This window comes from Pteropus vampyrus, unplaced genomic scaffold, assembly GCF_000151845.1.
Source record: "Pteropus vampyrus isolate Shadow unplaced genomic scaffold, Pvam_2.0 Scaffold151, whole genome shotgun sequence".
In the NCBI taxonomy this organism is placed as follows: Eukaryota; Metazoa; Chordata; class Mammalia; order Chiroptera; family Pteropodidae; genus Pteropus; species Pteropus vampyrus.
The window spans coordinates 4,968,793-4,993,145 of NW_011888932.1; the positions used below are offsets into that span (position 1 = coordinate 4,968,793).

The following is a 24,353-nucleotide window of genomic DNA, read 5'->3' on the forward strand; positions in this document are numbered from 1 at the left end:
CACACACCTTTATTTGTGCCGAAGGTACATTTTCATTTGGGCAGTCCACCACCAAACCTATTGCGGGTAAAGAGACTACCATTTTCCTTTATTAAAAAGTTTGTTGAGGTAACATTGGTGAATAATATATAAATTTCAGGTGTAAATTATGTGACATCTGTATAGTCTGTTGCATGCTCATCATCCAAAGTCTAGTTTCCTTCCATTACCATATATTTGACCCCTTTACCCAATTCATCTTCCCCCAACCCCCACCTCCTCTCTGGTAACCACCATTCTGTTGCCTGTATCTGTTCTTGTTTTGTTAGTTCTTTTGTTACTTTTTGTTTTATATTCCACATGAGTAAAATTATATGGATTTCTGTCCTTTTCCATCTGACTTCACTTAGCATTCATGTTATTGCAAATGATATTTCATTTTTTCTGGCTGAGTATTATGCCATTTTTCTGGCTTACTAGTACACACACACAAGCACACGCACATGCACACCACATCTTTATTGATGGACACAGGTTGTCTCCATGTCTTGGATATTGTAAATAATGCTGCAGTCAACATAGGGATACATATATCTTTATGAATTAGTGTTTTCATATTTTTGGGGTAATACACAGAAGAGGACTTGCTGGATCACATGTCTTTTTGATAATAGCCATTTTAACAGGTGTGGAGTGGTATCTCATTTTGCTTTTGATTTCCATTTCCCTAATAACTAGTGATGTTGAACATCTCTTCATGTGTTAGCTATCTGTATATATTCCTTGGAAAAATACTCAGATCCTCTGCTCATTTTTCAATTGGGTTTTTTGTTGTTGAGTTGTAGGAGTTCTTTATTTTGGATATTAACCCCTTACTGGAAGTATCATTTGCAAATATCTTCTCCCAGTTGGTTCATTTCCTTTTTGTTTTGTTGATGGTTTCTTTTGCTGTGCAGGAGCTTTTTAGATTGATGTAGTCCCATTCATTGATTTTGCTTTTGTTTCCCCGTAGGGTCAAATTCACAAAAACACCTCTGAGACCAATGTCCACAAGCTTAGCACCTATGTTTTCTTCTGTGTATTTTATTGTTATAGGTATCACATTCAAGTTTTTAATTCATTTTGAGTTCATTTTTTGTGTGTATGGTGTAAGATAGTGGTCTAGTTTTATTCTTTTGCAAATGGCTATCCAGTTTCCAAACACCATTTATTGAAGAGACTTTCTCTATTGTGTAATTCTTAGCTCTTTGTTGTAAATTAGTTGCTCATATATGTGTGAATTTATTTCTGGGCTCTCAATTCTGTTCCATTGGTCTGTGTGTCTATTTTCTGCCAATACCATACTGTTTCGATTACTATAGCTTTATAGTATAGTTAGATATCAGGGAGTGTGATACCTTCAGTTTTCTTTTTTCTCAGGATTGCTTTGGTTGTCCAGGGTTTTTTGTGATTCTATACAAATTTCAGGATTTGGGATTCTATTTCTGTGAAAAATGCCATTGAGATTTTGATAGGAATTGTAGTGAAACTGTAGAATCCTTTAGGTAATGTGGACATTAATTCTTCCAATCCATAAATGGAATATCTCCATTTCTTTGTGTCTCCTTCCATTTCTTTCCATAATGTCTTGTTTTTAGGTTTACCTTCTGTGTTTATTCCTACATATTTTATTCTTTTTGTTGTGATTGTAAATGAGATTATTTTCTTCATTTCTCTGGTATTTTATTGTTAGTATATTAAAATGCCACAGATTTTTTATAAATTAATTTTTGAATCCTGCTACTTTACTGTATTCATTTCTTATTTCTAATTGTCTGTTGGTGGAGTCTTTAGGGTTTCCTATATATAAAATCATGTCATATGCAAATAGTGGTATTTTACTTCTTCCTTTCCAAAGGTTGCCTTTTATTTCTTTTTCCTAATTCCTCTGGCTAGGACTTTCAGTGCTATGTTTAATAATTGTGGTGAGAGTGGGCATCCTTGTCTCGTTCCTAATCTTAGAGGCAAAGCTTTTAGATTTTCTTCATTGATTATGTTTTTTGAGGGTTTGTCACAATTGGCCTTTATTATGTTGAGGTTCTTTCCTTCTATACCCATTTTATTGAGTTTTTATTATAAGTGGATGTAATATCTTATCAAATGCTTTTTCTGCATCTATTGAGATCATTTTTATCTTCTATACTATTAATGTATATCACGATGATTGATTTGTGGATGTTGAACCATCCATGCATCTCTGGAATGAATCCCACTTGATTATGGTGTATGATCCTTTTACTGTATTGTTGTATTTGATTTGCTAGTATTTTGTTGAAGATTTGTTCATAAGAGGTAATGGCAAGTAATTTTCTTTTTTTATAATGTCCTTGCCTGGTTTTGTTATCAAGGTAATATTGGCCACATAAAATAAGTTAGGAATCATTCCCCTCCTCTTCAGTTTTTTGGAATTGTTTGAGAAAGACAGGTATTAAATCTTCTTTGAGTATTTCTTAGAATTCATTAGTGAAGCCATCTGGTCCTGGAGTTTTGTATGGGTTTTTTTTTTTTATTGGTTTGTTTTTTTTGAGGTTCAGTTTCCTTACTAGTGATTGGTACTTATTTGAGTCTTTTTTCCTTCAATGAGACTAGCTAGAGTTTTGTCTATTTTGTCATTTTTAAGAACAAGAGTTTGTTTCATTAATTTTTCATTGTCTTTTAATTCTATATTTCATTTATTTCTACTCTGCTTTTTCTTTTCCTTCTCCTGACTTTGAGCTTTGTTCTTTATCTAGCTCTTTAAGTTGTACTGTCAGATTGAGATTTTTCTTGTTTCTTGAGGTAGGCCCGTATTGCTGTAAACGTCCTTCGTATTAACAATTTTGCTGTATCCCCAAAATTTCACTATGCCATATTTTCATTTTCATTTGTCTCTATGTATTTTTTGATCTCTTTAAATTTCTTCTTTGATCCAATAGTTGTTCATTAGCATGTTGTTCAATCTCCACATATTTGTGATTTTTCCAGCTTCTTATAGTTGATTTCCAGTTTCATACCATTATAGTCAGAAAGTATTTTGGTATGATTTTAATCTTCTTAAATTTACTGAGAGTTGTTTTGTGTCCCAACATATGGTCTATCCTTGAGAATGTTCCATGTGCCCTTGAGAAGAATGTGTATTCTGTCATTTTGGGATGGGAAGTTTAATAAATATTAAGTCCCTCTGGTTTAATGTATGCTTTTAGGCTGATGTGTCTCCTTGTTGACTTTCTATCTGGAGGATCTATCCATTGGTGTAAGTGGAGTATTAAGGTTCTCTATTATTATTGTAATATATTCCGTTTCTCTCTTTAGATATGTTAATAGTTATTTTGTATATTTTGGTGTTCCTAGGGTACATATATGTTAAAAATGTTTTCTTGGTGAATTGTAATTGTCCTCTTTATCATTATAAAATGACTTTCTCTTGTTACCTTTCTTGTCTTGAAATCTGTTTTTTCTGATGTAAATATGGCTACATCTGCTTTTTTCTGGATATCATTTGCTTGGTGTATCATCTTCCAATCCTTCACTTTGAGCCTGTGTTTGCCTTTGGAGTAGAGATGGGTCTCCTGAAGGCAGCATTATAGTTGGGTTTTGTTTTTTAATCTACTCAGCTATTCTATGCCTGTTGATTAATGAGTTCTGTCCATTTACATTTAGGGTTATTATTGATACAGAGGACTTACTACAGCTATTTTATCTTTTATTTTCTAGTTGCTCTGTATTCCCACTGTCTCTTTTACCTTGTGTTTTTGTATGCTATTTTAGTTTTTTGTTTTTCTAGGCAGTTTTTCTCCGTTTCTTTAATGTTTCATTTTAGCTCTAGATTTTTGTTCTGTGGTTACCATGAGGTTTGTATAAAATGTTTCATAGATAAGTCATTTTTCTTTTGATAGCAACTTATCTTCATTTGCTTGTACAAGTTGTCTTTTTCTTCCTCCCATTTTGTATTTTCATCACAAATTAATCCCTTTTTATGTCGTGCATTTGTTACCAAATTGCAGTAGCAATAGTTATTTTTAATGCTTGTTTTCCCTTTGACCTTTATAATTGTTTAATATCCTATTCTCAAATAGAGTTGAAATTTCCTGCTTTTGTCAGTCTGTCACCTTTCTCAAAGTTTTATATACCTTTGTCTGTTTCAAATAGAACAGCTCCTTTAAACATTTCTTGTAATACAGGTCTTGTGGTGGTAAATTCTCTCAGCTTTTGTTTGTCTGGGAAAGTCTTTATTTCTCCTTCATTTTAAAGAATAACTTTGCTGGGTATATTATTGGCTGATAGTTTCTCTCTCTCAATATTATGAATATACCATTCTACTCTCTCCTGGCCTATAGGATTTCTACTGAGGAATCTGATAATAATCGATGGGGTTCCCTTGATAGGTTGTTTTTTTTCCCCCTCCTGCCCTGAGAATTCTTTCTTTATAATTAACTTTTGACAGTGGGTATAGACGCTGCTGCTGCTACCATGTTCCACTGGCATAGGTCAGGGGAACCGGATTCTCGGGCATCGATGCTGCTTCTGCCTTTCTTACCCTCTGCCAGGCCATAGTGTAGGGGCCGCACCCCCATTCCTCCACCAATACTGTGTTAGCTGGGGCTGTGGCAGCTGTCAAATTTCATCTGCAGGCACCGTCCCTGTCCTTCCCCTATGCTCTATGCATTCCAATACATCCACCTTCAGATGGACCAATGCATGGATCTCTCGTTTGGGTGTTGAGCAGAGGAACGTGTGTTGGATTAGAGATGTCTGACTTGGAAATTTAAGAAGATACGCGAAGGGTTTTTTTCACTCCATCGTGATGTTTACCTTCCTTCCTTTTTGTTTTGAGCTCTGACTCTGAATTTTGAAACCTTTCTTTCCTCCAAATGTCTCTGGTTAAATGATGAAAACAGCATCTCTTATTGCTTTTGTGTTATTCTATATCTCAATATTATCCCTCTCCCTAAGGCCTGTTGATTTAGGGGGGACATTTGGAGGAGAAGAAACAATTAACATGGATGCCACTGACTACATTGCTAGCCAGAGTCACCCATTGGGTTCCACAGAGGACTCAAGTCAATTTTTGTGGCTTGAATATGAGCAGTATCACAGTCCTTTATTTTCCTTTTTTAGTTGAATTTGAGTATAGATTAAGCTTGCTGTTGAAAAGTCAACTCATCATATATAGTTACAAACTTTAGAAGTGTTTCCGAACCCATGTCATTTTATAGCCATGCTGGTATTTCTTGTATGCCAATGGAAAAAGCCGTGGATTTAATCTGATGTTTGGAGCCACATTGTTTATCAGTACTTTTAAGTACTCCATTTCAGAACAGCTCAAATCTCCACAGTGCCTGACCTTGCATTTCCTTGTCTCTGACTATACCTCATACTGTACCTCCATTTCAACCAAGGGATAGTCTAAAATATGTGCTTTATTCAAAACATTTATAGCCTTTTTATATCATGCCACCTTTTTCATCTCACTCATCCAAATTCAGTCATATTTCAAGATTTTCCCTTTTAATTTGGCACTACTTTGTAATCTTGTGCTAAACAAAACCCCTAAACTGTCCATCTGTAAAATAGAAAGAAACCCACTGTGTGAGTGTCCCGAGGCTGCTGGGATTATAAAATCACACATAAGAAATTTTGTTATCTCTAGAGAGCACTAGATTAAAAGTCTCAGTAGTGATATAGGTCTACAATCCTTTATCTACAATCCTCGTGGCCAGAATTTTTCAGAATTTAGAGAGGTGATGTATCTTGAAAAACATCCATGGGGGGGACTGGAAACTACAGTAAAAGCACTTATATTCACAATAAGATGTATTCATACTCACAAATTTCAAGTCAGATATTGCTGTCAAATGAGTTTGGCAACAAACAAGAAAACACTGGTTTTCAGAGCACTGAGGATTTCAGATTGCAAACCTGTAGAGTAGCCTTCACAATTTTTCCAGCACTTGCTTGGCAGTTGATTCTAATTTCTTTTATTTCATTATGTAACTGAGAGGCGTGTAAACAAGAAGCCAAAAGTAAATTAAAAGGGCGTGCTTTGATCTGTGTAGCAGCTACACCAGAACCCTGCACACTCTGGGCTGTTTGCAGAGCCAACAAGAAGCCTGTAAATGAAGCAACTGGGAGAGGAGCCTGCCAAAGCCCAGATGCAGCCCTTCTGGAGACACCCGCTCAGTCCTCTCATTTTAAGGAAGGGAAAACTGAAGGACCAAAATGGAAAAATGACTGATCCAAAGTTCAGCAACCTAAGACCGAGCTTCTTAGACAAGGTCAGATCCCTCTGTCCTTTTCCTTCACGCATTTAATAGTTTATAATCATGTATTTATGACTAGGGCCATGAGCTCAGCCCTTGGCCTATCAGTCCCCATGGCCAGGGAAGTGAAGTGCTATTAGCCACCCTTTAGCCAATCATCACTGTGGCTGGCAGGAGGCTCTCATAAAGCGGCAGCTCCTTTTGGATTCATTTGGCTGGAACAGTTGTGGAAGACGCATTCCCTCAAAGGAGCATGTGCTGGTCACAGAAGGCTCATTAGGCAGCAAAAACAAGCCTTATGCAAATAAAATCATGTACCATTATAGATTGCTGTTATATGTACTGTGCTAAATACGCATTATAAACCAATCCTCACATTATTTCTCTCAATTCACAAACAGGGAAACTGAGCCACCTGGAGAAGTTGAAAGACTCTGAGACTTGGATTTTGTTCACCTATATTCCTAAGTTAGATCTTTGTGTTTGGGGAAGAAAGCAGATATTACTCGCAAACAACCTATTCTCGCCTTTCCCCACAAGTCTGAGTTCTGGAAAAGACAAAGTCCCCCAGATTGGAAAAAATGCAGTCAGTAAGTTCTGAGAACAGCTGGAATGCGAGTCTCATTCTCTTATCAGGACATCAGAGGAAAGGCTGCATGTGGTGTGCAATGGGCTGGACTCCAGGCACCGGTCCTCAATAGTAGTAGAAACTATCACCATGCCAACATTTGGCATCTGTGATGCCACCTGCCTTCAAAGGACACCTCAGAGTTAATCACTGAGGTGTCCAGTAGTGACCATGAAGGGCTGAATGCAGGCATTTTCCAGGCAACAGGCAATTCCCTTGAATCTTGTGTAACTTTAGAGGACTTGGATTGAATTTCCTGCTAGGTGACAAGATGGGGACTACTACAATTTGATTGAAAAGAATAAGTCATTTCTTCCATACTCAAACATTATACTGTATTGCCTGTCCTAAGCAGTTCCATGAACTCAGAGCAAAAGGTAGGCCTTACAGGGAGGCAAATTTATAGTCTGTAAAACAAAGACTTTCTCAGTTAACACTGTCCAACAATGGAGCCTCCCTGTGCCTGTTGCCTGTTTCCTCACCACTAAAATAAGGATAATAATAGGACTTACATTAAAAGACTGTTTAGAGTATGACAATATATCAATAAGTAAGCTGCTAAGAAAAAATGCCTACTTAGCAAGCCTGCAGCAAATGCTCAGTAAATTTATTTTTATTGTGGTATTACAGGTACTCTATTCCATTGCTGTACTTCAAATATTATTGTTTTGGAAAATGCTAGGAAACCTAAGTACCTTAAAAATGTCCAGGTTTGATCTCCTGAAGTTCAAATGGTATGAGGACAATAGAGTTAGGCAAAAAAGAAATTCATCGCGGCTTTACTTATAAATAAAAAATACAAAACATTTTATCACCTGTTAATTCTACCTCCTAAAATAACTCGAATTTGTTTCTCTTCTGTGCTTTCTCAACTACACTTTAGGACCCCATCATTTCTCAACAGGACTGTTTCTACAGCCTTCTCTAGCTGATGTTCTTTCTTGTACAACCTGCCCTTCTTTGACCCCCCACCTGCACGGCATCCTCATAAGATCTTGTTATAGTACAGATCTCATCAATAGCGGTTCCTCAAATTTAGGCAGTGGGCCAGATCTAGCTAGCAGATTTTTTTTGTTTAATTTTAATTTGAATACCCTTAAGCAGATAGGTACCACAAGCCCTACCACTTTTGTACATATTGATTGCATTCATTCAGACTTACACTTTTTACCTGCCTGGCCCTATAAGATTTGAATTTGTCAACACCTGACCTACAGTATGTAATTCGAATCATGCAGCTGGCATGATCTTTCTAAAATGAAAATGAGGCTATGTTTCTGCCTTGCTATGCTCAAAAAATGTAGCTATTAATGGACTACTTCTTGTAAATGTGTTCATTCAGAAAGTATTTATTGTGTACCTACGATGTGCCCCATGCTGTTCTACGTGCCAGGGATACTACAGAAAACAAAACAGACCAACATCTTCATAAAGCTTGAATTTGATTAGAGGAGAATAGTGCTATGAAGATAAAGCACAGGAGGGGAACAGCGTGTGATGGTGTGCCACTTCATAAAAACTGGTTAGGGAAGGCCAACAGAGATGAGGGCATGTGCTATAAAGACATCAAGGGTGAATGCATTCCAGACAGAAGCAGATGCAGTGGTCCTGGAATGCTACAGGGCTGTCCCCTCCAGTATCTTAGGTGAACCCTAGTTGTCCTTGGAGAATCAGCTCAAATGCATTTTTCCAAAGATGTTTCCACTACCGTTCCCAGGCAGAATGACATTCTTCCTCCCAGATATTCTTACACGTATCTCAGACAGTTTTGTGAATCTCTCATATGTTGATATTGTCCTCAAAAATATTTATTTAAAAAATAAATTACCTGAAGCATAGGCAGACGTGAAGCAGCACTCTCAATGAGCTCTCTCTTCCTGCAGGGATGTTATCTGGAATTCTTTGGAAAGAAAAGGTTTTGGAATCAAAGTACAGATTTATATTTATTAGCTAAGGGAAGTTGGACAAATCCCTTAGCCTTGCTTAAGCCACCATTTGTGCAATGGTAAAGTACTGTAATACAAAAAGGCATGCTAAAGGCCTAACTCTGTGAAAGCATAGTAAATAGTGCTTTTCCTTCTTGGAAAGCAAAGTGCTTTCCATCATTTACTCCCAATGACAGCTGTTACCACAAGAGGGCATTATCGGCATAGCTGGAAAGGCACAGCTGCTTTGCCTTCTCACATTCAACCAGACACCATCTCGTGCCTACGCTTTAAAACCATGATGTGCGAATTTTGAATGAAAAATGGCTCTTCTGACATGCATATTGTGGTGATGAGCTTGGTGCCACCAAGTCTATCATAAGCAGACCAGGAGAAACAAGAACCTAGCATTGTGGTGAAAAGCAAGGGTCTTTTGAGTCAGACTGGTTAGGGTTTGGATATGGGTTCACATTGGACAATTGTATTTCACTGAGCTCCATTTGTAAAACATGGTTGTACCAGACCTCTGCTAGAAGCTGAGTGCTGGCCCTAGTGAGCCCAGTCTGGTGTGGATAGATGAGCAAACAGATGTGACGAGAACGCCAGGGAACATGTCCTGGGGGTACCTGGTCAGTGCTCACATACTGTGGACACACCAATGCACCGGCTCTGTGCTCTGCTCCTCTCAGCAGGGCTTCTTCTGTGGCATCCCCCCAGTACTGAAAGCTCTGTGTGTGAAAGCCAAGCAAGACAAGGCCAGCAAAGGGCTGAATGAAGGAGCGTATATATCACAAACTTTTTAAAAAAGGTCAAACTCTAAGAACTTTTAAAAGTTGATTAAAACACATGCCTTAAGCATAGTCTCTTCAACAAAGGTGTCAGAAAAACTGGATATTCATATGCAAATGAATGCAGCTGGACCCTTAGGCCATATATAAAAACTAACTAAAAATGGATTCAAGGTCTAAATATAAGACCTAATATTACAAAACTCTTATTAGAAAATACAGAGAAAAAGCTTCATAACAATGGATTTGGCAATTATCTCCGGGATATGACATCAAAAGCACAGTCAAAAGAAGTAAAAATAGATAACTTGCATTATATCAAAATTTAAAACTGTGCATCAAAGGGTACAGTCAATAAGAATGAAAAGGCACCCACAGAATGGGAGAAAACATTTGCAAATAATATATTTGATAAGGGGCTAAAACTCAATATATAAAGAACTTACAACTCAACAACAAAAAGATCCAATTAAAAATGCATGTGATACACATTTCTCCAAAGAAAGTATATAAATGGCCAACAAGCATGTGAAAAGATACTCAGCACCACTAATATTAGGAAAATACAAATCAAACCCACAATGAGATATCACCTCACACTCACAAGGATGGCTACTATCAATAAGACAGAAAATAACAAGTGCTGGCAAAAATGTGGAGAAATTGGAACCCTTGTGCACTGTTGGTGGGAATGTAAAATGGTACAGCCACAATTGAAACAGTGTAGCAGTTCCTCAAAAAATTAAAAATAAGAATTACCATATGACCCAGCAATTCGAAAAGAATTGAAAGCATATGTGTACACTCATTACTATGGATTTTGCATCCCTCCAAAATTCATATCTTAAAACCCTAATGTTCAATATGATGGTATTTGGAGGTGGGGCTTTGGGAGATAATTAGGTTATGAGGGTGGAGCCCTCCTTATAGAATTAGTGACCTTATAAGAAGGGGCAAAACAGAGCTTGCTTCCTCTCTGCTCTCTACCATATAAGGATATGAGGAGATGGACATCTGCGACCTAGGAAGTGGGCTCTCACCAGATGCTAGATCTGCTGGAACTTTGATCTTGGGCATCCCAGCCTCTAGAACTGGGAAATGTTTGTTGTTTAAGCTGCCCAGTCTATGATAATTTGTTACAGCAACCCAAATGACTAAGACACCCACAATTAGCAGAATTATTTACAATAGCCAAAAGGTGGAAGCAACCCAAGTGTCCCTCAATGGGTGAATGGATAAACTGTGATATATACATACAATGAAATATTATTGAGCCTTAAATGGAAAGAAATTCTGACACATGCTACAACATGGATGAATATAAAGGACACTGTTCGTGAAATAAGCCAGTCGCATAAAACAAATACTGTATTTTACTTCTATGAGGTATCTAGAGTAGTCAAATTCATAAAGACAGAAAAGATGGTGGTTGCCAGGGGACGGGGGACAGAAGGGAAATGCGGAGCTGTTTAATGGGTATGGATTTCAGTTTTGCAAGATGAAAAAGTTCTGGAGACTAGTTGTACAACATTGTGAATATACTTAATACTACCGAACTGTACACTTAAAAATTATTAAGAAGTCAAATTTCATGTTATGTGTATTGTACCACAATTTTTAAAAAAATGCCTTATTGTACTTCTACCTCTGTTGAGTCTGCCTGTACCAAATTCTTCTTGATGAACATATTTTATTTTGGGGTCATTTCCTAGTAAATTTTCTAAGAAGGTTAGACACATGATCCAGCAGATGAAATACTCTGAAAGCAGAAAGTGTTACGATTTCTTTCCTTTGAATTTACCACATGTATGCCAAAGACATTGGATATTTAATCATATATACAATGCAAAGCACTAGTATAACTGTAAAGGGAAAAAATCCTGTGTCTTCTTTCAATGCTCTCCTCACTATTTCTGGTCACTAACCTGTGACAGAATAAAATGTTTTTCTGACTCTATCTTGCCCAGTTCCCATAAAATGTCAGTTAGTAACTTTTGCTTAGTCTTCTACAGAGATATGCTAATCAATAAAAGGATCTAACCTGCAGCCTAGGAATTACTGAAACCACCTCCCTGCTTGAAACATACCTCCACAAGGAGATATGGAAGGTATATATAAAAATAATGATTGTTGATCAAAAGATTTATAGGAATCTCATGACTGGGACCACAACAACTGGAGTTTGTTGACCAAAAGCAAAGAAATTTCACCATCCCCCTTGGACCTTTGCTGATGTCCAGATGTCTATGGTCATCAATCACCTCCTGTCCTCAAAACCCTCCTGTTTTCCTCATCCCCTGACATAAAAGAAGCCTGAATTCTGTACTTTCTCAAGATGGTTCTTTAGGATGTTAATCTACTATATACTCAGCTTAGTAGCTTTCTAAATAAAGTCGTTTTTCTTGCCCCAGCTCCCTGTCACTCTACTTACTGGCTGTAGTGCAGAGAGCAGTTTAAACTTTCACTCATGTACAAAATGTACAGGATTTTTCCCTACTGTGGACAAAAAAAGGCCCACATTCTAAACCTAACAAACTCAGGAGAGGCCTACATGGCAGGCCTTCAGCACTTGGAGACCAAAAGTAACCACATAAGATGGTCTGAACATAAAAATTCCTAAAAGCAGGTCACAGTAGTTAGTTACATCCTAGGCCTTAGCTCCCTTGACAGAGGTCAATCTTTAACTGAGCCTGTCTATTGTCTTTTTGCATCTAAGATAGTATACCTTTGAAATATCAGAATAACATCCTTTTCCATACCCCTCAGGGCACACCACAGGCAGCAGAGCAGGAGACCATAGAACCCCTCATTGTTATCTTGTTTCCTGAAAAACATCTCTGTGCGCTGTGTTATTAACTATCCTGTACCCACCAATGTGAAAGACGTGTCTATCCGCTTTACTTTTTATTCAATCCTGGAGATTTCTCCACTTTGCTTTTTTCTCCTGCTCTCTTAACCTACCACCAATAGATTTCATGTAACTCTCCGAAAGTCTCCTTTTATTCTAGTGTATAAAATAAGCTGCAAAACTGCCATTCTTCCTGGCAACTGTCCTCAGTTTGGCTCAAATAAACGCATAAAAATTCTCTTAAATTTGGAAATTTCCTTGACACTACCAAGCATATCTGCATCACCAGCTGGGTGTAGTATAATTTAGTTCTGACGCTACCTGAAGTTAGCATCAGATCTCAAAGATTGTTTCAGTCAGACATCCTGCCCCTCACTTCCAATGTAAGTCACAAGGCCAGGTTGTTAACTGTGTTTCTGACTGACAAGCTATAAATTGGAGGTTTCCTGTACCTCCTCCTTCAGGTTCAATTAATTTGTTAGTGGTTCAGAGAACTCAAGAAAAGTTTACTTACTCAATTAGCTACTTATTATAAAAGAATATAACTCAGGAATAGCCAGATAGAAGAAATGCATAGGGCAAGGTATGTGGGAAGGGACTCTAAGCTTCCATGCTCTATTCAGGCATACCACCACCCCAACCCCACCCTGTTACCTCCATGTGTTCAGCAACCCAGAAGCTGTCCAAACCTCATAGTTCTGGGACTTTTATGGAGGCTTCATTATGTTGACATGATCGATTAAATCACTGATTTAACCTCCAGCCCCTCTCCCTTCCACCTGTGGGGATGGGGGAGAAGGCTGAAAGTTTCAACACAAAGTTTCATCATGTGGTTGGTTCCCCGGCAACCAGCTCCCATTCTTGGGGGGTTTTCCAAAACTCACCTCATTAAACTCTGGAGTAGTTGAAACAGGCTCATTATGAATAACAAAAGACACCCATTTCACCTTTATGGCTCTGAAGCTATTTCAGGAACTGGGAACAAAACTAAATATTGTAACAAAAGATGTCCCTATAAGTCTTATATAGGAAATAACAAGGGTATCAGGAGCTATGTGCCAGGAACAGGGACAAAGACCAAATATATATTTCTTATTATAAACCACAATATCACAACAGTAAACAGTATCTTCTCTATTACTGGGTCTCAATCAACTAACTGGATGCCATCCTCTTAAATGTGGGCAGACTTCAGGCTCTTGATTGTCCTTGTGTACACTTAAAGGAATTTGAATACATGTGGTTCAGGAAAAAGTATTTATTTGACACCTTTACAAAAATATTTAGGCACATAATTTTCATGTTTATGTCACCTGATTTACATATCTCCATCCTCAGTACCTCTTAAAAACACTAAAATGGTCACTTGGTAAATAGAATCTATATTGAAAAAATACTGTGATAGGTCAACATTTGAAGACACAAATCAGTTGATCATCAGCATGAGAAAAAACATTTATGAACAAAATAATCTCTAAAAACATTTTTGTGAGTCAATAAATCTAACCAGTAGATTTAGTTTAAAAAGTATTTTCAAAAAAGAAAGTTTAAAAAAAGACCCACCTTAGACTGTCTCCTCATACCACAATGAAGTGGCATCCGAATGCCAAGAACTAGAAGACAGGTTTAGAAAAGAGCGATGGTGCCAGAGGTTCACAAACACTAACTGGGATGAATAGCATGTCGTCAATGCATTTAACATTCAGAGAAGGGAAGAAGGAATAAATGGCATGTACAGGAGCTACATTAAGATGGCAAACTGGAAGAGTTTTAACTGAATCGCCATTTTGAAGTGTAATTATCTTCCTCTAAGGTAAAGTAATTTTTTTTGTTTTTAAATTTACTATCAAAATGTGACAGTACTACGGCCACACCACCCTGAATGTGCCTGATCTCATCTGATCTTTGAAGCTAAGCAGGGTCAGGCCTGGTTAGTACTTGGATGGGAGACCACCTAGGAATGAATACCAGGTGCTGCAGGCACTAAAAAAAAATGTGACAGTAATTTCTTTTTAAAGACTGATGGAAGCACCTGCATCACACAATGGCCACAATTATATCCAGTATGTATTAAAAAAACAAAAAACAAAAAACCATGAATAGAAACTGTTATTTAAGCATTCTGGAAGCAAAATACAAGGTCACATTTTTCAAGAAACACATACATTGCCCAGGCCTCTAGCATTTAAGGAGCACAAATTAAGAATCTTGTTTTGCCTACAGTCTCATCATAAAATAACGAGAGTAACAAAATCTGCCAAGTGCCTAATATGTACCAGGCATTGTGCTAAGTAGTTTCATATCCACTGTCTCATTTATTCTGATTATTTTTTCCTCGATGATGAAAAATCAATTACAGCTTTATTGATAAGGAGGAACCAATTATACAAAGGTATGGGGAAGCAAGAATTTGTGCAGTAGAGGGAGGAGCGACTCAGGCTATTCACGGAATTCTAGCAGTCTGGCACATCTCACAGCTAAAAGACTAGTATGAGTTATAAAAGTCCTCTTAGGTTATCTAAAAAATGCTTCAGCTCATTGGGTGGGGTGCCCCTAATCAGTGATACTGATAACTGCAGGCAACTCACAAATCACTGATTCCTTTCATCTGCTTCTTCCTCTCAGGATCTGGCTAATTATGTGTTACTTACAGCAAGAATCATGTCTTCTGCATCCCAGCTTCCTCAGAGCTTTGTGCTGTGTATTGGTTTGACAGAGTTTCAAATCCACTTGTTTATGACAAAAAATGAGGTTGTAAGAGTAAAGTTACTTTGATATAAAAGTGATGTAAGATATGTCATGACATCATCTTCTTATCTGTTGTCCTTGATGAGCACTCAGCAGCTCATCTGCTGAGGGGTACCCCTGGGGGTTTATTGATAAAAAGAACATCTGAAGGAGCAACTATGGCAGTCTAAGTGATTGTGAGGAGAGTTTATGAGGTCTATTGGAGAGTGTTTGTCTGGGCGAGGCAACCCTTTGTTGATCTAAACAGTTCTCTGAAGACCTCTGGGGCATTAGCTCCTGCCATGGTAACAGCAGCTCTTTTACCAGCAGAGATGAAGGCCTGCAGCACCCCTCAGACGAGAATGTCTTGCCCACCAACACCAGGACCTGGTTCCCTAGCAGTATGCTCTAGCAACAAGGGATTTTTGTTTGTTTTGTTGTCTTTTTTTGTGCTGGCAGCTGGAAGTCAGCTCTCTGTTGGTTAAGTTGTCTTTCCCGAGAGCCAACCTGGTAGAAAAGGTACACCTCAACTAAATGATTTTTTTTTTTTTTCGGTTTTCCTTGCATGGAACAATAGTGTAATTAATCTATCATTGCTCTGGAGTATGTTATTTTGCTATTGGCTTATGAAGAGACATTATCCTGTATACTATTGGCTTATGAAATTATTATAATTCCCGCAGTGCATGTATTAAATAGAATACTGGCAAAACAATTCCAGTCTCTAAGTATAATTTTATAGATGCTCAGTAAATCTTTGCTCATTGAATGACGCCATTATAACAAGAGCAAAGATAGGTCCAAAATTCTAGCTACTATTCCAAACTAGTCAAATGTGAAACTCTACTATTCTTTCCATGAAGATCTTATATCAACTTTACTGATCCGAACTTCTCGTAGATTCTTGATACAATAAGACTATGGAAAACTTGTAAAAGCACTTTTTTTTTAACCCACGTGCAAGTTGGATTCTACAAATGACTAACTCATAAAGTCAACAGCCATATAAGGTAATTAAAAATCACTTGACATGTCAACGATGTAAAGCCTGGACAATCTGAGTTATTCGAATCAGTCTGGCACTGACTAAAAGCAGACTGGCCAAAGAGGACTTCATCGTCACTAACTCAAAAAGAGGAGCCAGTAGTCACAAAAATTGGCTTTCAGAATTCTCATTATAGCTCATCTGTTTCATAGGATAAATTAAGGGTTTAATTCTATACTGCCTTTTTTTTTTCTCCCTAGGAGGTAAGTAATAGGTTAAAGAATTTTTTTTACCTTAAGATATCAACCTTGGGGTAAAAATCCAGACATTCTGGGCGATGCTAGAGTACCAGGTAAATCTCTAGTGTACCATAACCAAGCCTGCACATAATTGAAACAAATTCCAAAAGTGACTGCCAGTTTATTCAATCTCCAACTTCCCCAGGCTGCTTTCTCTTACCTTTAAATGTTGGTGGCAGTTGAAGGGGGCATCTAGGAATCAGTACATGGACAGAGCAGAGGCTCTAAGTTGTTCTTTTGTTTCTGGTCAGTCAGAAAGCTCAGCACAGGCTAGGGGCCCTGAGGTCACGTGCATGTAATGAAACAATAACTATACGTAATTTTCTCAAATAAACCTGGAGAGATGACAGATCTTCAGGGGAACCTGACCTCCAAGATGCAGTTCAACACCTGGTAAAGTTCTAGCTTAATACCTCTAAAAACATCCAAAGGCCTTTCATGACAAGAAATTCTACAATGCAAATTATTTCTCATGATAGAGTTCCTTCCTTCGTGTAGCTAACAGAAGGAACAAAACTGCTAAAATTAGCTCTCACAATGCTTTTCCACTGTATCCAGGTAAAAGTAGGCAGTGGCAGACAACAGTCAGTCAGAAGTGCATATCAACTGAGGCCAGCCTGGAAGTTAGATAAAAACTCTGGTATACAGAGTGACCCATTACTCCCCCTGATTTGCAAAGCCTATTCCTCTGACTCCAAATTCAATCAACCATTTGCCTCCTTGAAAGAGTTCCAGCTAACTCAGCTAGCATCCCTGTTTCCTCACACCCTCAGAGGATGGCAGCATGGTTCAATGGAAAAAACATAAATTTTCACTTGTTAGCAAATCTCCTACTTTCTTTGAATCTTGTTTTCTCTGATAAAACAGGAATAATAAGAGCTATTTTACACAAAGTAATGTCCTATTCTCCCACTGTTTTTTTCCTCAGATTAAATGATACTGGAAAAAAGTGAGCCTTAGGACCTCTTACATGGAGCTTATAACTTAGAAGTTGGCCATGAGGCTAATTTTAGAGACCCGGCACCACTGGTAAGGCTTTATTAAAGACAAACCAAAATAAGGGAAAAACATAAATATGAAAATGACTTCAATATAATTCTTCAAAAATAAAATCAAAACCTACCAGGTCGCCTGTTGAGGCACCAAAATTCTAACTGTTTAGGTCAATGGAGCCCAGTGGATTCTAAACCCAATGAAACTGAAGGTAGTGTGTGCACCAGGGCAAAGGTACCCAGCCTCTTGTAAGCTCGCTGCACAACTGGCCTGAGCAAATACTCATCCCCAAAGTCAATGGATGTCTCTGAGCCAGGTCACAGGACTTTGAGTTAATACTTTGCCCCACTCAAAGGGCAATTCAGACAATGCCCATTCACAGCTGCTCTGCCAGGATGCAGCACTGGTCTTGAGAGAAGCTGGTATGCTCATTAAGTGATCCAGGGGACATGGGATGTAGGTGAGAGGTACGCTCATGCCATTTAAGGAGAAAGGAAGGTGATGGCTCTCACACTGACACTGCCAGAGAAAGACTAAGCCTTGACAATACAGAGAAATATCTAACCAAGCTTTCCCCTCAAAGCGGTGTATTCAGAAATGTTAAGAGCTACTCATATTGATTCAAAGAAAAGTAAAAAGAGTAGCAACTAAACCCAGAAGAGAAGAATAGAGAAATAGCTAGTTAGTCACCTTGCCTACCTGCCATTTTCACAAAAGAAGGACTGAGCTGCCTGGTTTACAAAATGTAGTTCTTCAATATGCAGCACTTGATCTCACATTTTAGCATGCGGTTTCATACTGTTGTGGGATGGGTAGGGCAGGTGCTCCTAACCCTATATACAGATTTGCAGCTTCTGAGAACTAAAAATTAAGTTCTGTGACTTGTTCATACTCACAACGTCCTCTGAATGTATCAACAGAGCTAAATTCTCTGTCACGCCCTTTGGCACTATAGAAGAAGTAAGATCATTCAATTACTTCCCAAAACATCTCTGCCTCACCAGCACTTAGTGCAATGCCTGGCACATATTACATACTCAATACATTTTAGTTGAATGAATAAATCAGATAGAAGAAAAAATGAGTAAAAGGCCTACTTCCTCCATCCCTTCATTATCCCCATCCTACATAAGAAAGAGGGAACAGCATATTTTCAAGGACTGCGCTCTGCTCATCCGATGAATCCTCAAGAAAGCCAACATGGAAAGCAATACACTTCAAAGCCCCACATATTTTTTTAGTGCCAAAGCTGTCATCTTTGGCAAATGCAGTAATATATCTTTATGAAAAAAATGCAATCATTAAGAAATATAATTCAAAGAAGAGAAATTTCAGACACTCGGCTGCATTTCCAGTAGAAGGCAGGCTAAAACTGCCTCAAGACGCAGCAACGACTTGAACGAAGGGGCTCCAGTTGGAGGACTTTATATATGCAGCTCTCAGGGTCACCTGGAAATCAAACTATGGAATAAAATATTTTCAAAACACTGATATTTCAACTGTTGGCACAGAAGAAAAATAAATTAAAAAGCCCGGTGCATTTTCCAGTCTCATATAAATTAATTCAAATGGCATATTTAAGAGTCAATTATAAGTTTCATAAAATTTTAAAAGGCAGCAATCAATCATCAGATTGTGTAAGTGCAAAGGAATGGTATTTTCTCCATAATCAAGACACCTCAGTATCTGTATAAGAATCGCCAGTGTTCAGAGTTGATCAAAACCTTGGGCCTACGTCGTCAAAGCTATCCTCTGGTCATACTGCTCCTTTCCCCTTAATGTCCAGTTTACTATTGGCCTCCGACTGTTTGCTCAGCTGCTCTTCAGAGAAAGTGATGTAGGAATACACCAGGCTCCCAGCAATGCTGCAAAAGAGAAAACCACCGTCAGGGAGGAAGGAAGGAATGGCAAATGTAAAGGGGACTGATGTGAGGGGTGGGGCTACTTTTATGAATCAACAGCATATAAACTAAAACAGATATTGCATTTTATCTACCAAACTAGATACACTCCCTTATCATGTTATTATCCACTATTGTTGATGCTTTGGGAAAATTTTGCATATACTAGCCAGCAGGAGTGCCAATTTAATACAACGTTCATGGAAGATGATTTGTTGAAATCAAAAACCTTAGAATTCTGCTCATCCTTTGACCTAGCAATCTACTTCACTGACAAACTGTGTACACCTCCACAGCCTTATCAACAAAGTGTTTACCACAAAATTTATAATAGCAGAAAATTAGATAAAGGGTAAATGCCCCAAAGTGGGAAATTAAATAAATTTATACAATAGACTACCATGCATCCACTAAAATAAGATAAAAATAGGGAATGACATCTTAAATGAAAAAATAATCTCATAACACCTAATGTTTTATTTAAATGAATATGAATACGTATATCAATATGCATCAGAAGAAACACAAGAATATTAACAATGGTTACATCTGGAAGGTGAGATTACAGGTGATTTTTTATTTATATTTTCTGCATTTTCAAAAATAACCATTCAAGACAAAAAAAATGTTATTTTTAATAAAAATGAAAATCATCTCAATTAATAAGTAAACATGCAGAACCTGGGAAATTCAGAGCTGGTTTCTCTCTGACTAGAATCAAGTTCACAGTGGAGAACCTATTATTAGAGCCCTAAGCCTCTGAGTTTGTTGCTGGTACCCCTCACTTGCCTCATACCTACCACCAGGAGGGTTCACTCCTTTTGGACAGTAATTACTCTTGTCTATTCTCTGTGGGAACCTCAAATCCACCTGGGATACACAGCTTCCTGCCTCAATCACTAAACAGAATGTAAGGTGGAGGAACTCAGAAAGCCAATACTCTAGACTGCCCTGACCTGCTCATCCACTGATCCTGCCACCCATGACTCCCTTAGGTTTCCAGCTGGCAGCCTGGACTGGGCTCTTTCAGATGTGTCGCCACCCTGGGTTTGGTCCCTACCTTCTGCTTGACCATTTGACTCATAAACTTGCCACTTATTTGAAATTCCATTTTCCTCTGGGCTTTGGCATCCCAGCCCCAGCCCCAGACCCAGACCACGTAGCTACAGCAGGGTGAGGGATGTCTAGCTCCCACAAATAAGGAATCAAGATCAGGCACTGACAGCACTAATCAAATTGTGACCATTTATTAAAGTCTACTATGTGTCAAGTATTTTACATACATCTTCTGCTGTTGCTGTTGCAATATTCCTGCAAGGTACAATATCCTTGCAAAGTGCTCATGAAGAAACTGAGTTCCAGAGTCATAACTTGCTCAGGGTCACAAAGCATCCTAATGATGGACCAGAATAAAACAGCTCAGTCTGATTTTCTGTACTGAAATGGCTTCATCCGTTATGGCCCCTGCTCCACTTGCTATTGCAGTTGCCGGTCCTTATTTTGTACCCATCAGCCTTTAAATTTCCCTAGGCCTTACTGTTAGCTCTACAGAGTCCCTTGCAAAGGCTTGGCACTTTGTAGCAACACACTAAACGATTGCTGAACTGAATAGCCGTTATGGCCCCATTCAAAGAAAGGAGCCTCATTAACTCATCTCTTGTGCCAGCATTCACAGCTTTGTCTTCTTCACCTGGTAGCTTTATTCTATTTCTTTTTATTATTTTTATTTTTTATAATTTGATCTTTTTGACTCTTCTGGAAACTTTTCTTATTGTTCTTAGTGCATCAAGTAGATGATTTTTCCTGGTAGCTGGGCTCGGATCCAAAGAGATGGCTTACAGTAGCCTTCCTGACTGAAGCTAAAAATTCTTTAAGGTTCACATGTACATCTACATGATAGTCAATTTCCCTTTACCTCAAAATCCCACCCCACCTCACACAAAAGTGGCAGGACTGCTCCTTCTGTCATCCTATCCTCCTCTACATTCCCCCTCCCATGACAGAAGGAGCAGTCCAATCTGAATAGAGAGAAACACAGAGGTTACATAGGGTTGATTAATGGATTCTTGACATTTACAAAGCTCTGTGATACGGGACAAGTTACTTAACCTCTCAAAGCCTTAGTTACCTCATTTGTAAAACGAGGTTGGAATACCACTCTTGTAGAATTGAAGTGAGAATTATGTAACATTTATATAACAATATATGTTAAATTATATACTGTAACATTATATAATAGGATACTATATTGCTTCAAAAGGTTAATTAGCATACAGTAGATATCCAATAGGGATAAAAGTCAAAATGCCAAGGCACGCCAGGGGCTAATGCTGTTGAAAAGCAAGAAGAAAAAAGTTTAGGTAGTTGCTGCTTTTCCTCATCTTCATGGCTGTACATCCATCCATCCAGAAAATCAAACATTCCTAAGTCTAGTAAGGCCTTCTTGTTTTTGGTCATCCCAACTAGACCTTAAAATTGTATTGTGAATACAATTCCACCATCTGTAGTTTCTTAGTAACTCTCAGAGTGTTTTCCTAGCTGGGTATTCAGTCTTCCTCACATTCAGGCACCAATCTGCTTTTCCAGTACTACCCTTGTGAAATCTCTCTTACTCTAATCATACTGGAGTTAATCGCTGCTCATCCTCTCCAGTTCCCATCTAACATCTACATTTCCAGCTCAATGCTTTTGCTCATGCAGTACTCAATGACTGGAATATCTACTCTTTTCCTTTCTGCTTTTCTAAATCCCACCTACTGGTCAAGGCCAAGCCTAAGTACTCTTTCCTCTATGTAGTTTCCCAAGCAACTCTCTGTAATTTTAGTTATTGAGACTACTACAACTTTTATTACTGGTGCCAGTCCGGATAGCTACTTCATGATGCCTGAGTGTTAATAGCTGCTGAAAGCTCTTTTGAGAGAATGTATAAAAAAGTGCCTCATCATTGCTATTATTGTCATATAAATGCTTGTTATTATAAATGCTATATGATTCTTATATAAATGAAAGTCATTACCATTAACATACTCATTTCACACTTTACCTTCTCCTTCAGTTTAATTTCAACACAGTGGCCAAAGTAATCCTATTACAACTAAATCAGATCACGTCACTCCTCTACTCAATATCCTCCAACATCTATGTATGTCTTAAAAGTAGTTCCTAATGTGCCCCTCCACCTTACCTCATTTCATTCACTTCACTCCCACCACACTGGCCTCTTTGTTGTTCCCTGAACACACCAGGCACACTACCGATTCAGGGCCTGTTCACTTTCTCTTCGCTCCATAGATCGATGTGACTCATTCTCTCCAGTTTCTAGGTCTTTACACAAAATGTAACCCTCTCAGTAAGTGCCCCCACCCCCAATACTCCATATGCCCCCTTCCCTGCTATATTTTTCTCCAGTACAGCTAACATTTACCACCAGCAAATAGTTCTCTCATTTATTTATCTCTTCATTTATTTTCTATATCCTCTACCAGAAGGAAAACTATACAAAGGGTAGGGGTTTTGATGAGTTTTTACAGCAGCTCTATCTCCATTGCCTAAAACAATGTTTGGTAGCTGGCATGTACCTACTATACACTTGTTTATGAATAAATGAATCTTCCTAGTTAGATAACACATTTTCGAAGGATAAATATTAGCCTACAGCTTTACATGCACTAAATAGTCGCTTCCTTTAATATATATAAAGTAAGGGTTCAACAATTTTGATTCTTACTCTGCCTGCAAAGGGAGACAGAATAAAGACAAATCAGTAGTAAGGCAGGAAGGAGACTTTGGAAATGTTCAAAACAAAGAGGGGCCATTTTAATCTCTTATCCTATGTGCCCTCAGAGGGCTCAATCATGGGGCATTATTTTTATAGTCAGATTAAGGTTAGAATCTCAGCTCTGCATCTTACTATGGTAGCTGTGTGATCTTGGCCAAGTTATTTCACCTCTCTCTCAATTTCGTTATCATGTAAACTGGGGTATGATTAAATGAGATGATACGATAAAGATGGCCATCATCTACTAGGTACTCAACAAACAAAATCTCTTGTCTTCCCAGATATCTATTTATGTTCTTTCTATACTAAGGTAAGTGCTGGTCTGTGCACATACTTTAAAAATACTTTAGTCACAGAAGTCTGGCCAGGATGTGAACCATTTTGTCTACCTAGAAGTTTTAGAATAACCTAAATGGTACAGACACTTTTGAAAAAAGCTTAGAAATTTCCTATGAACATACACTTACTATACATCCCAAGAATTCTACTCCTCAGTATTTACCCCAAGTAAAATAAAAACTTCTGTTCATATACAAACTTCTAAGCAGATGTTTAATCAGCTAACACAAAACAGCTAAAAAAATGGAAACTACCCAAATGTCTTTCAACTTAAGAATGGATAAAAAAACGGTGCTATATCTATAATGGAATACTACTCAGCAATAAAAAGGGACAAACTAGTGATATATGCAATATAAAATCTAAAATGCAACATAGAATGCAAATGCAATATGTTAAGTGAAAGAAGTCAAACCGAAAGCTACATATTATGTATCATTATATGACATTCTGAACATTATATGGATAGAAAACAGATTCTTATCAGAGGCAGAGGGTAGGGGAAGATGTTCAAAGCAAAAGGACATGGGGAGATTTGGAAGAGTATACAACTGTTTCCTGTCTTGAACTTGGTATGGTAATTACATGACTGTATGCATTTGTCAAAATTTGTAAAACTACACTAAAAGGGATAAATTTTAATTTTTTTTTAAATGGAAGAAAAAGATCTACGGCCATGCTACCCTGAACAAGCCCGATCTCCTCTGATCTCGGAAGCTAAGCAGGGTCAGGCCTGGTTATTAGTACTTGGATGGGAGACCACCCAGGAAGACCAGGTGCTGTAGGCGTGAAAAATAAAGGATTGTAAGCTGACAAGGTCCTTGCAATCTGTGAGGTCAACCCAAGGGTTGCCTTACCTAAAAAATTAAATGAATGAATAAATGA

At 38.1% G+C, this 24,353-nt stretch overlaps 1 protein-coding gene and 2 pseudogenes across 1 annotated transcript in view; 2 read left to right on the top strand and 1 right to left on the bottom strand.

The window, feature by feature from the left end:
• Nucleotides 1–13,689: 13,689 nt before the first annotated feature.
• SLC35D1 (solute carrier family 35 member D1) overlaps nucleotides 13,690–24,353 on the bottom strand; it is a 56,497-nt gene continuing 45,833 nt past the window's right edge. The window contains exon 12 of the mRNA XM_011369604.2: nucleotides 13,690–19,315. Within this exon, the coding sequence (XP_011367906.1) occupies nucleotides 19,207–19,315 (109 nt within the window). The 3' untranslated portion in view covers nucleotides 13,690–19,206. The remainder of the gene's footprint in view (nucleotides 19,316–24,353) is intronic.
• On the top strand, nucleotides 14,307–14,429 carry LOC111745317 (annotated as a pseudogene).
• On the top strand, nucleotides 24,135–24,256 carry LOC111745299 (annotated as a pseudogene).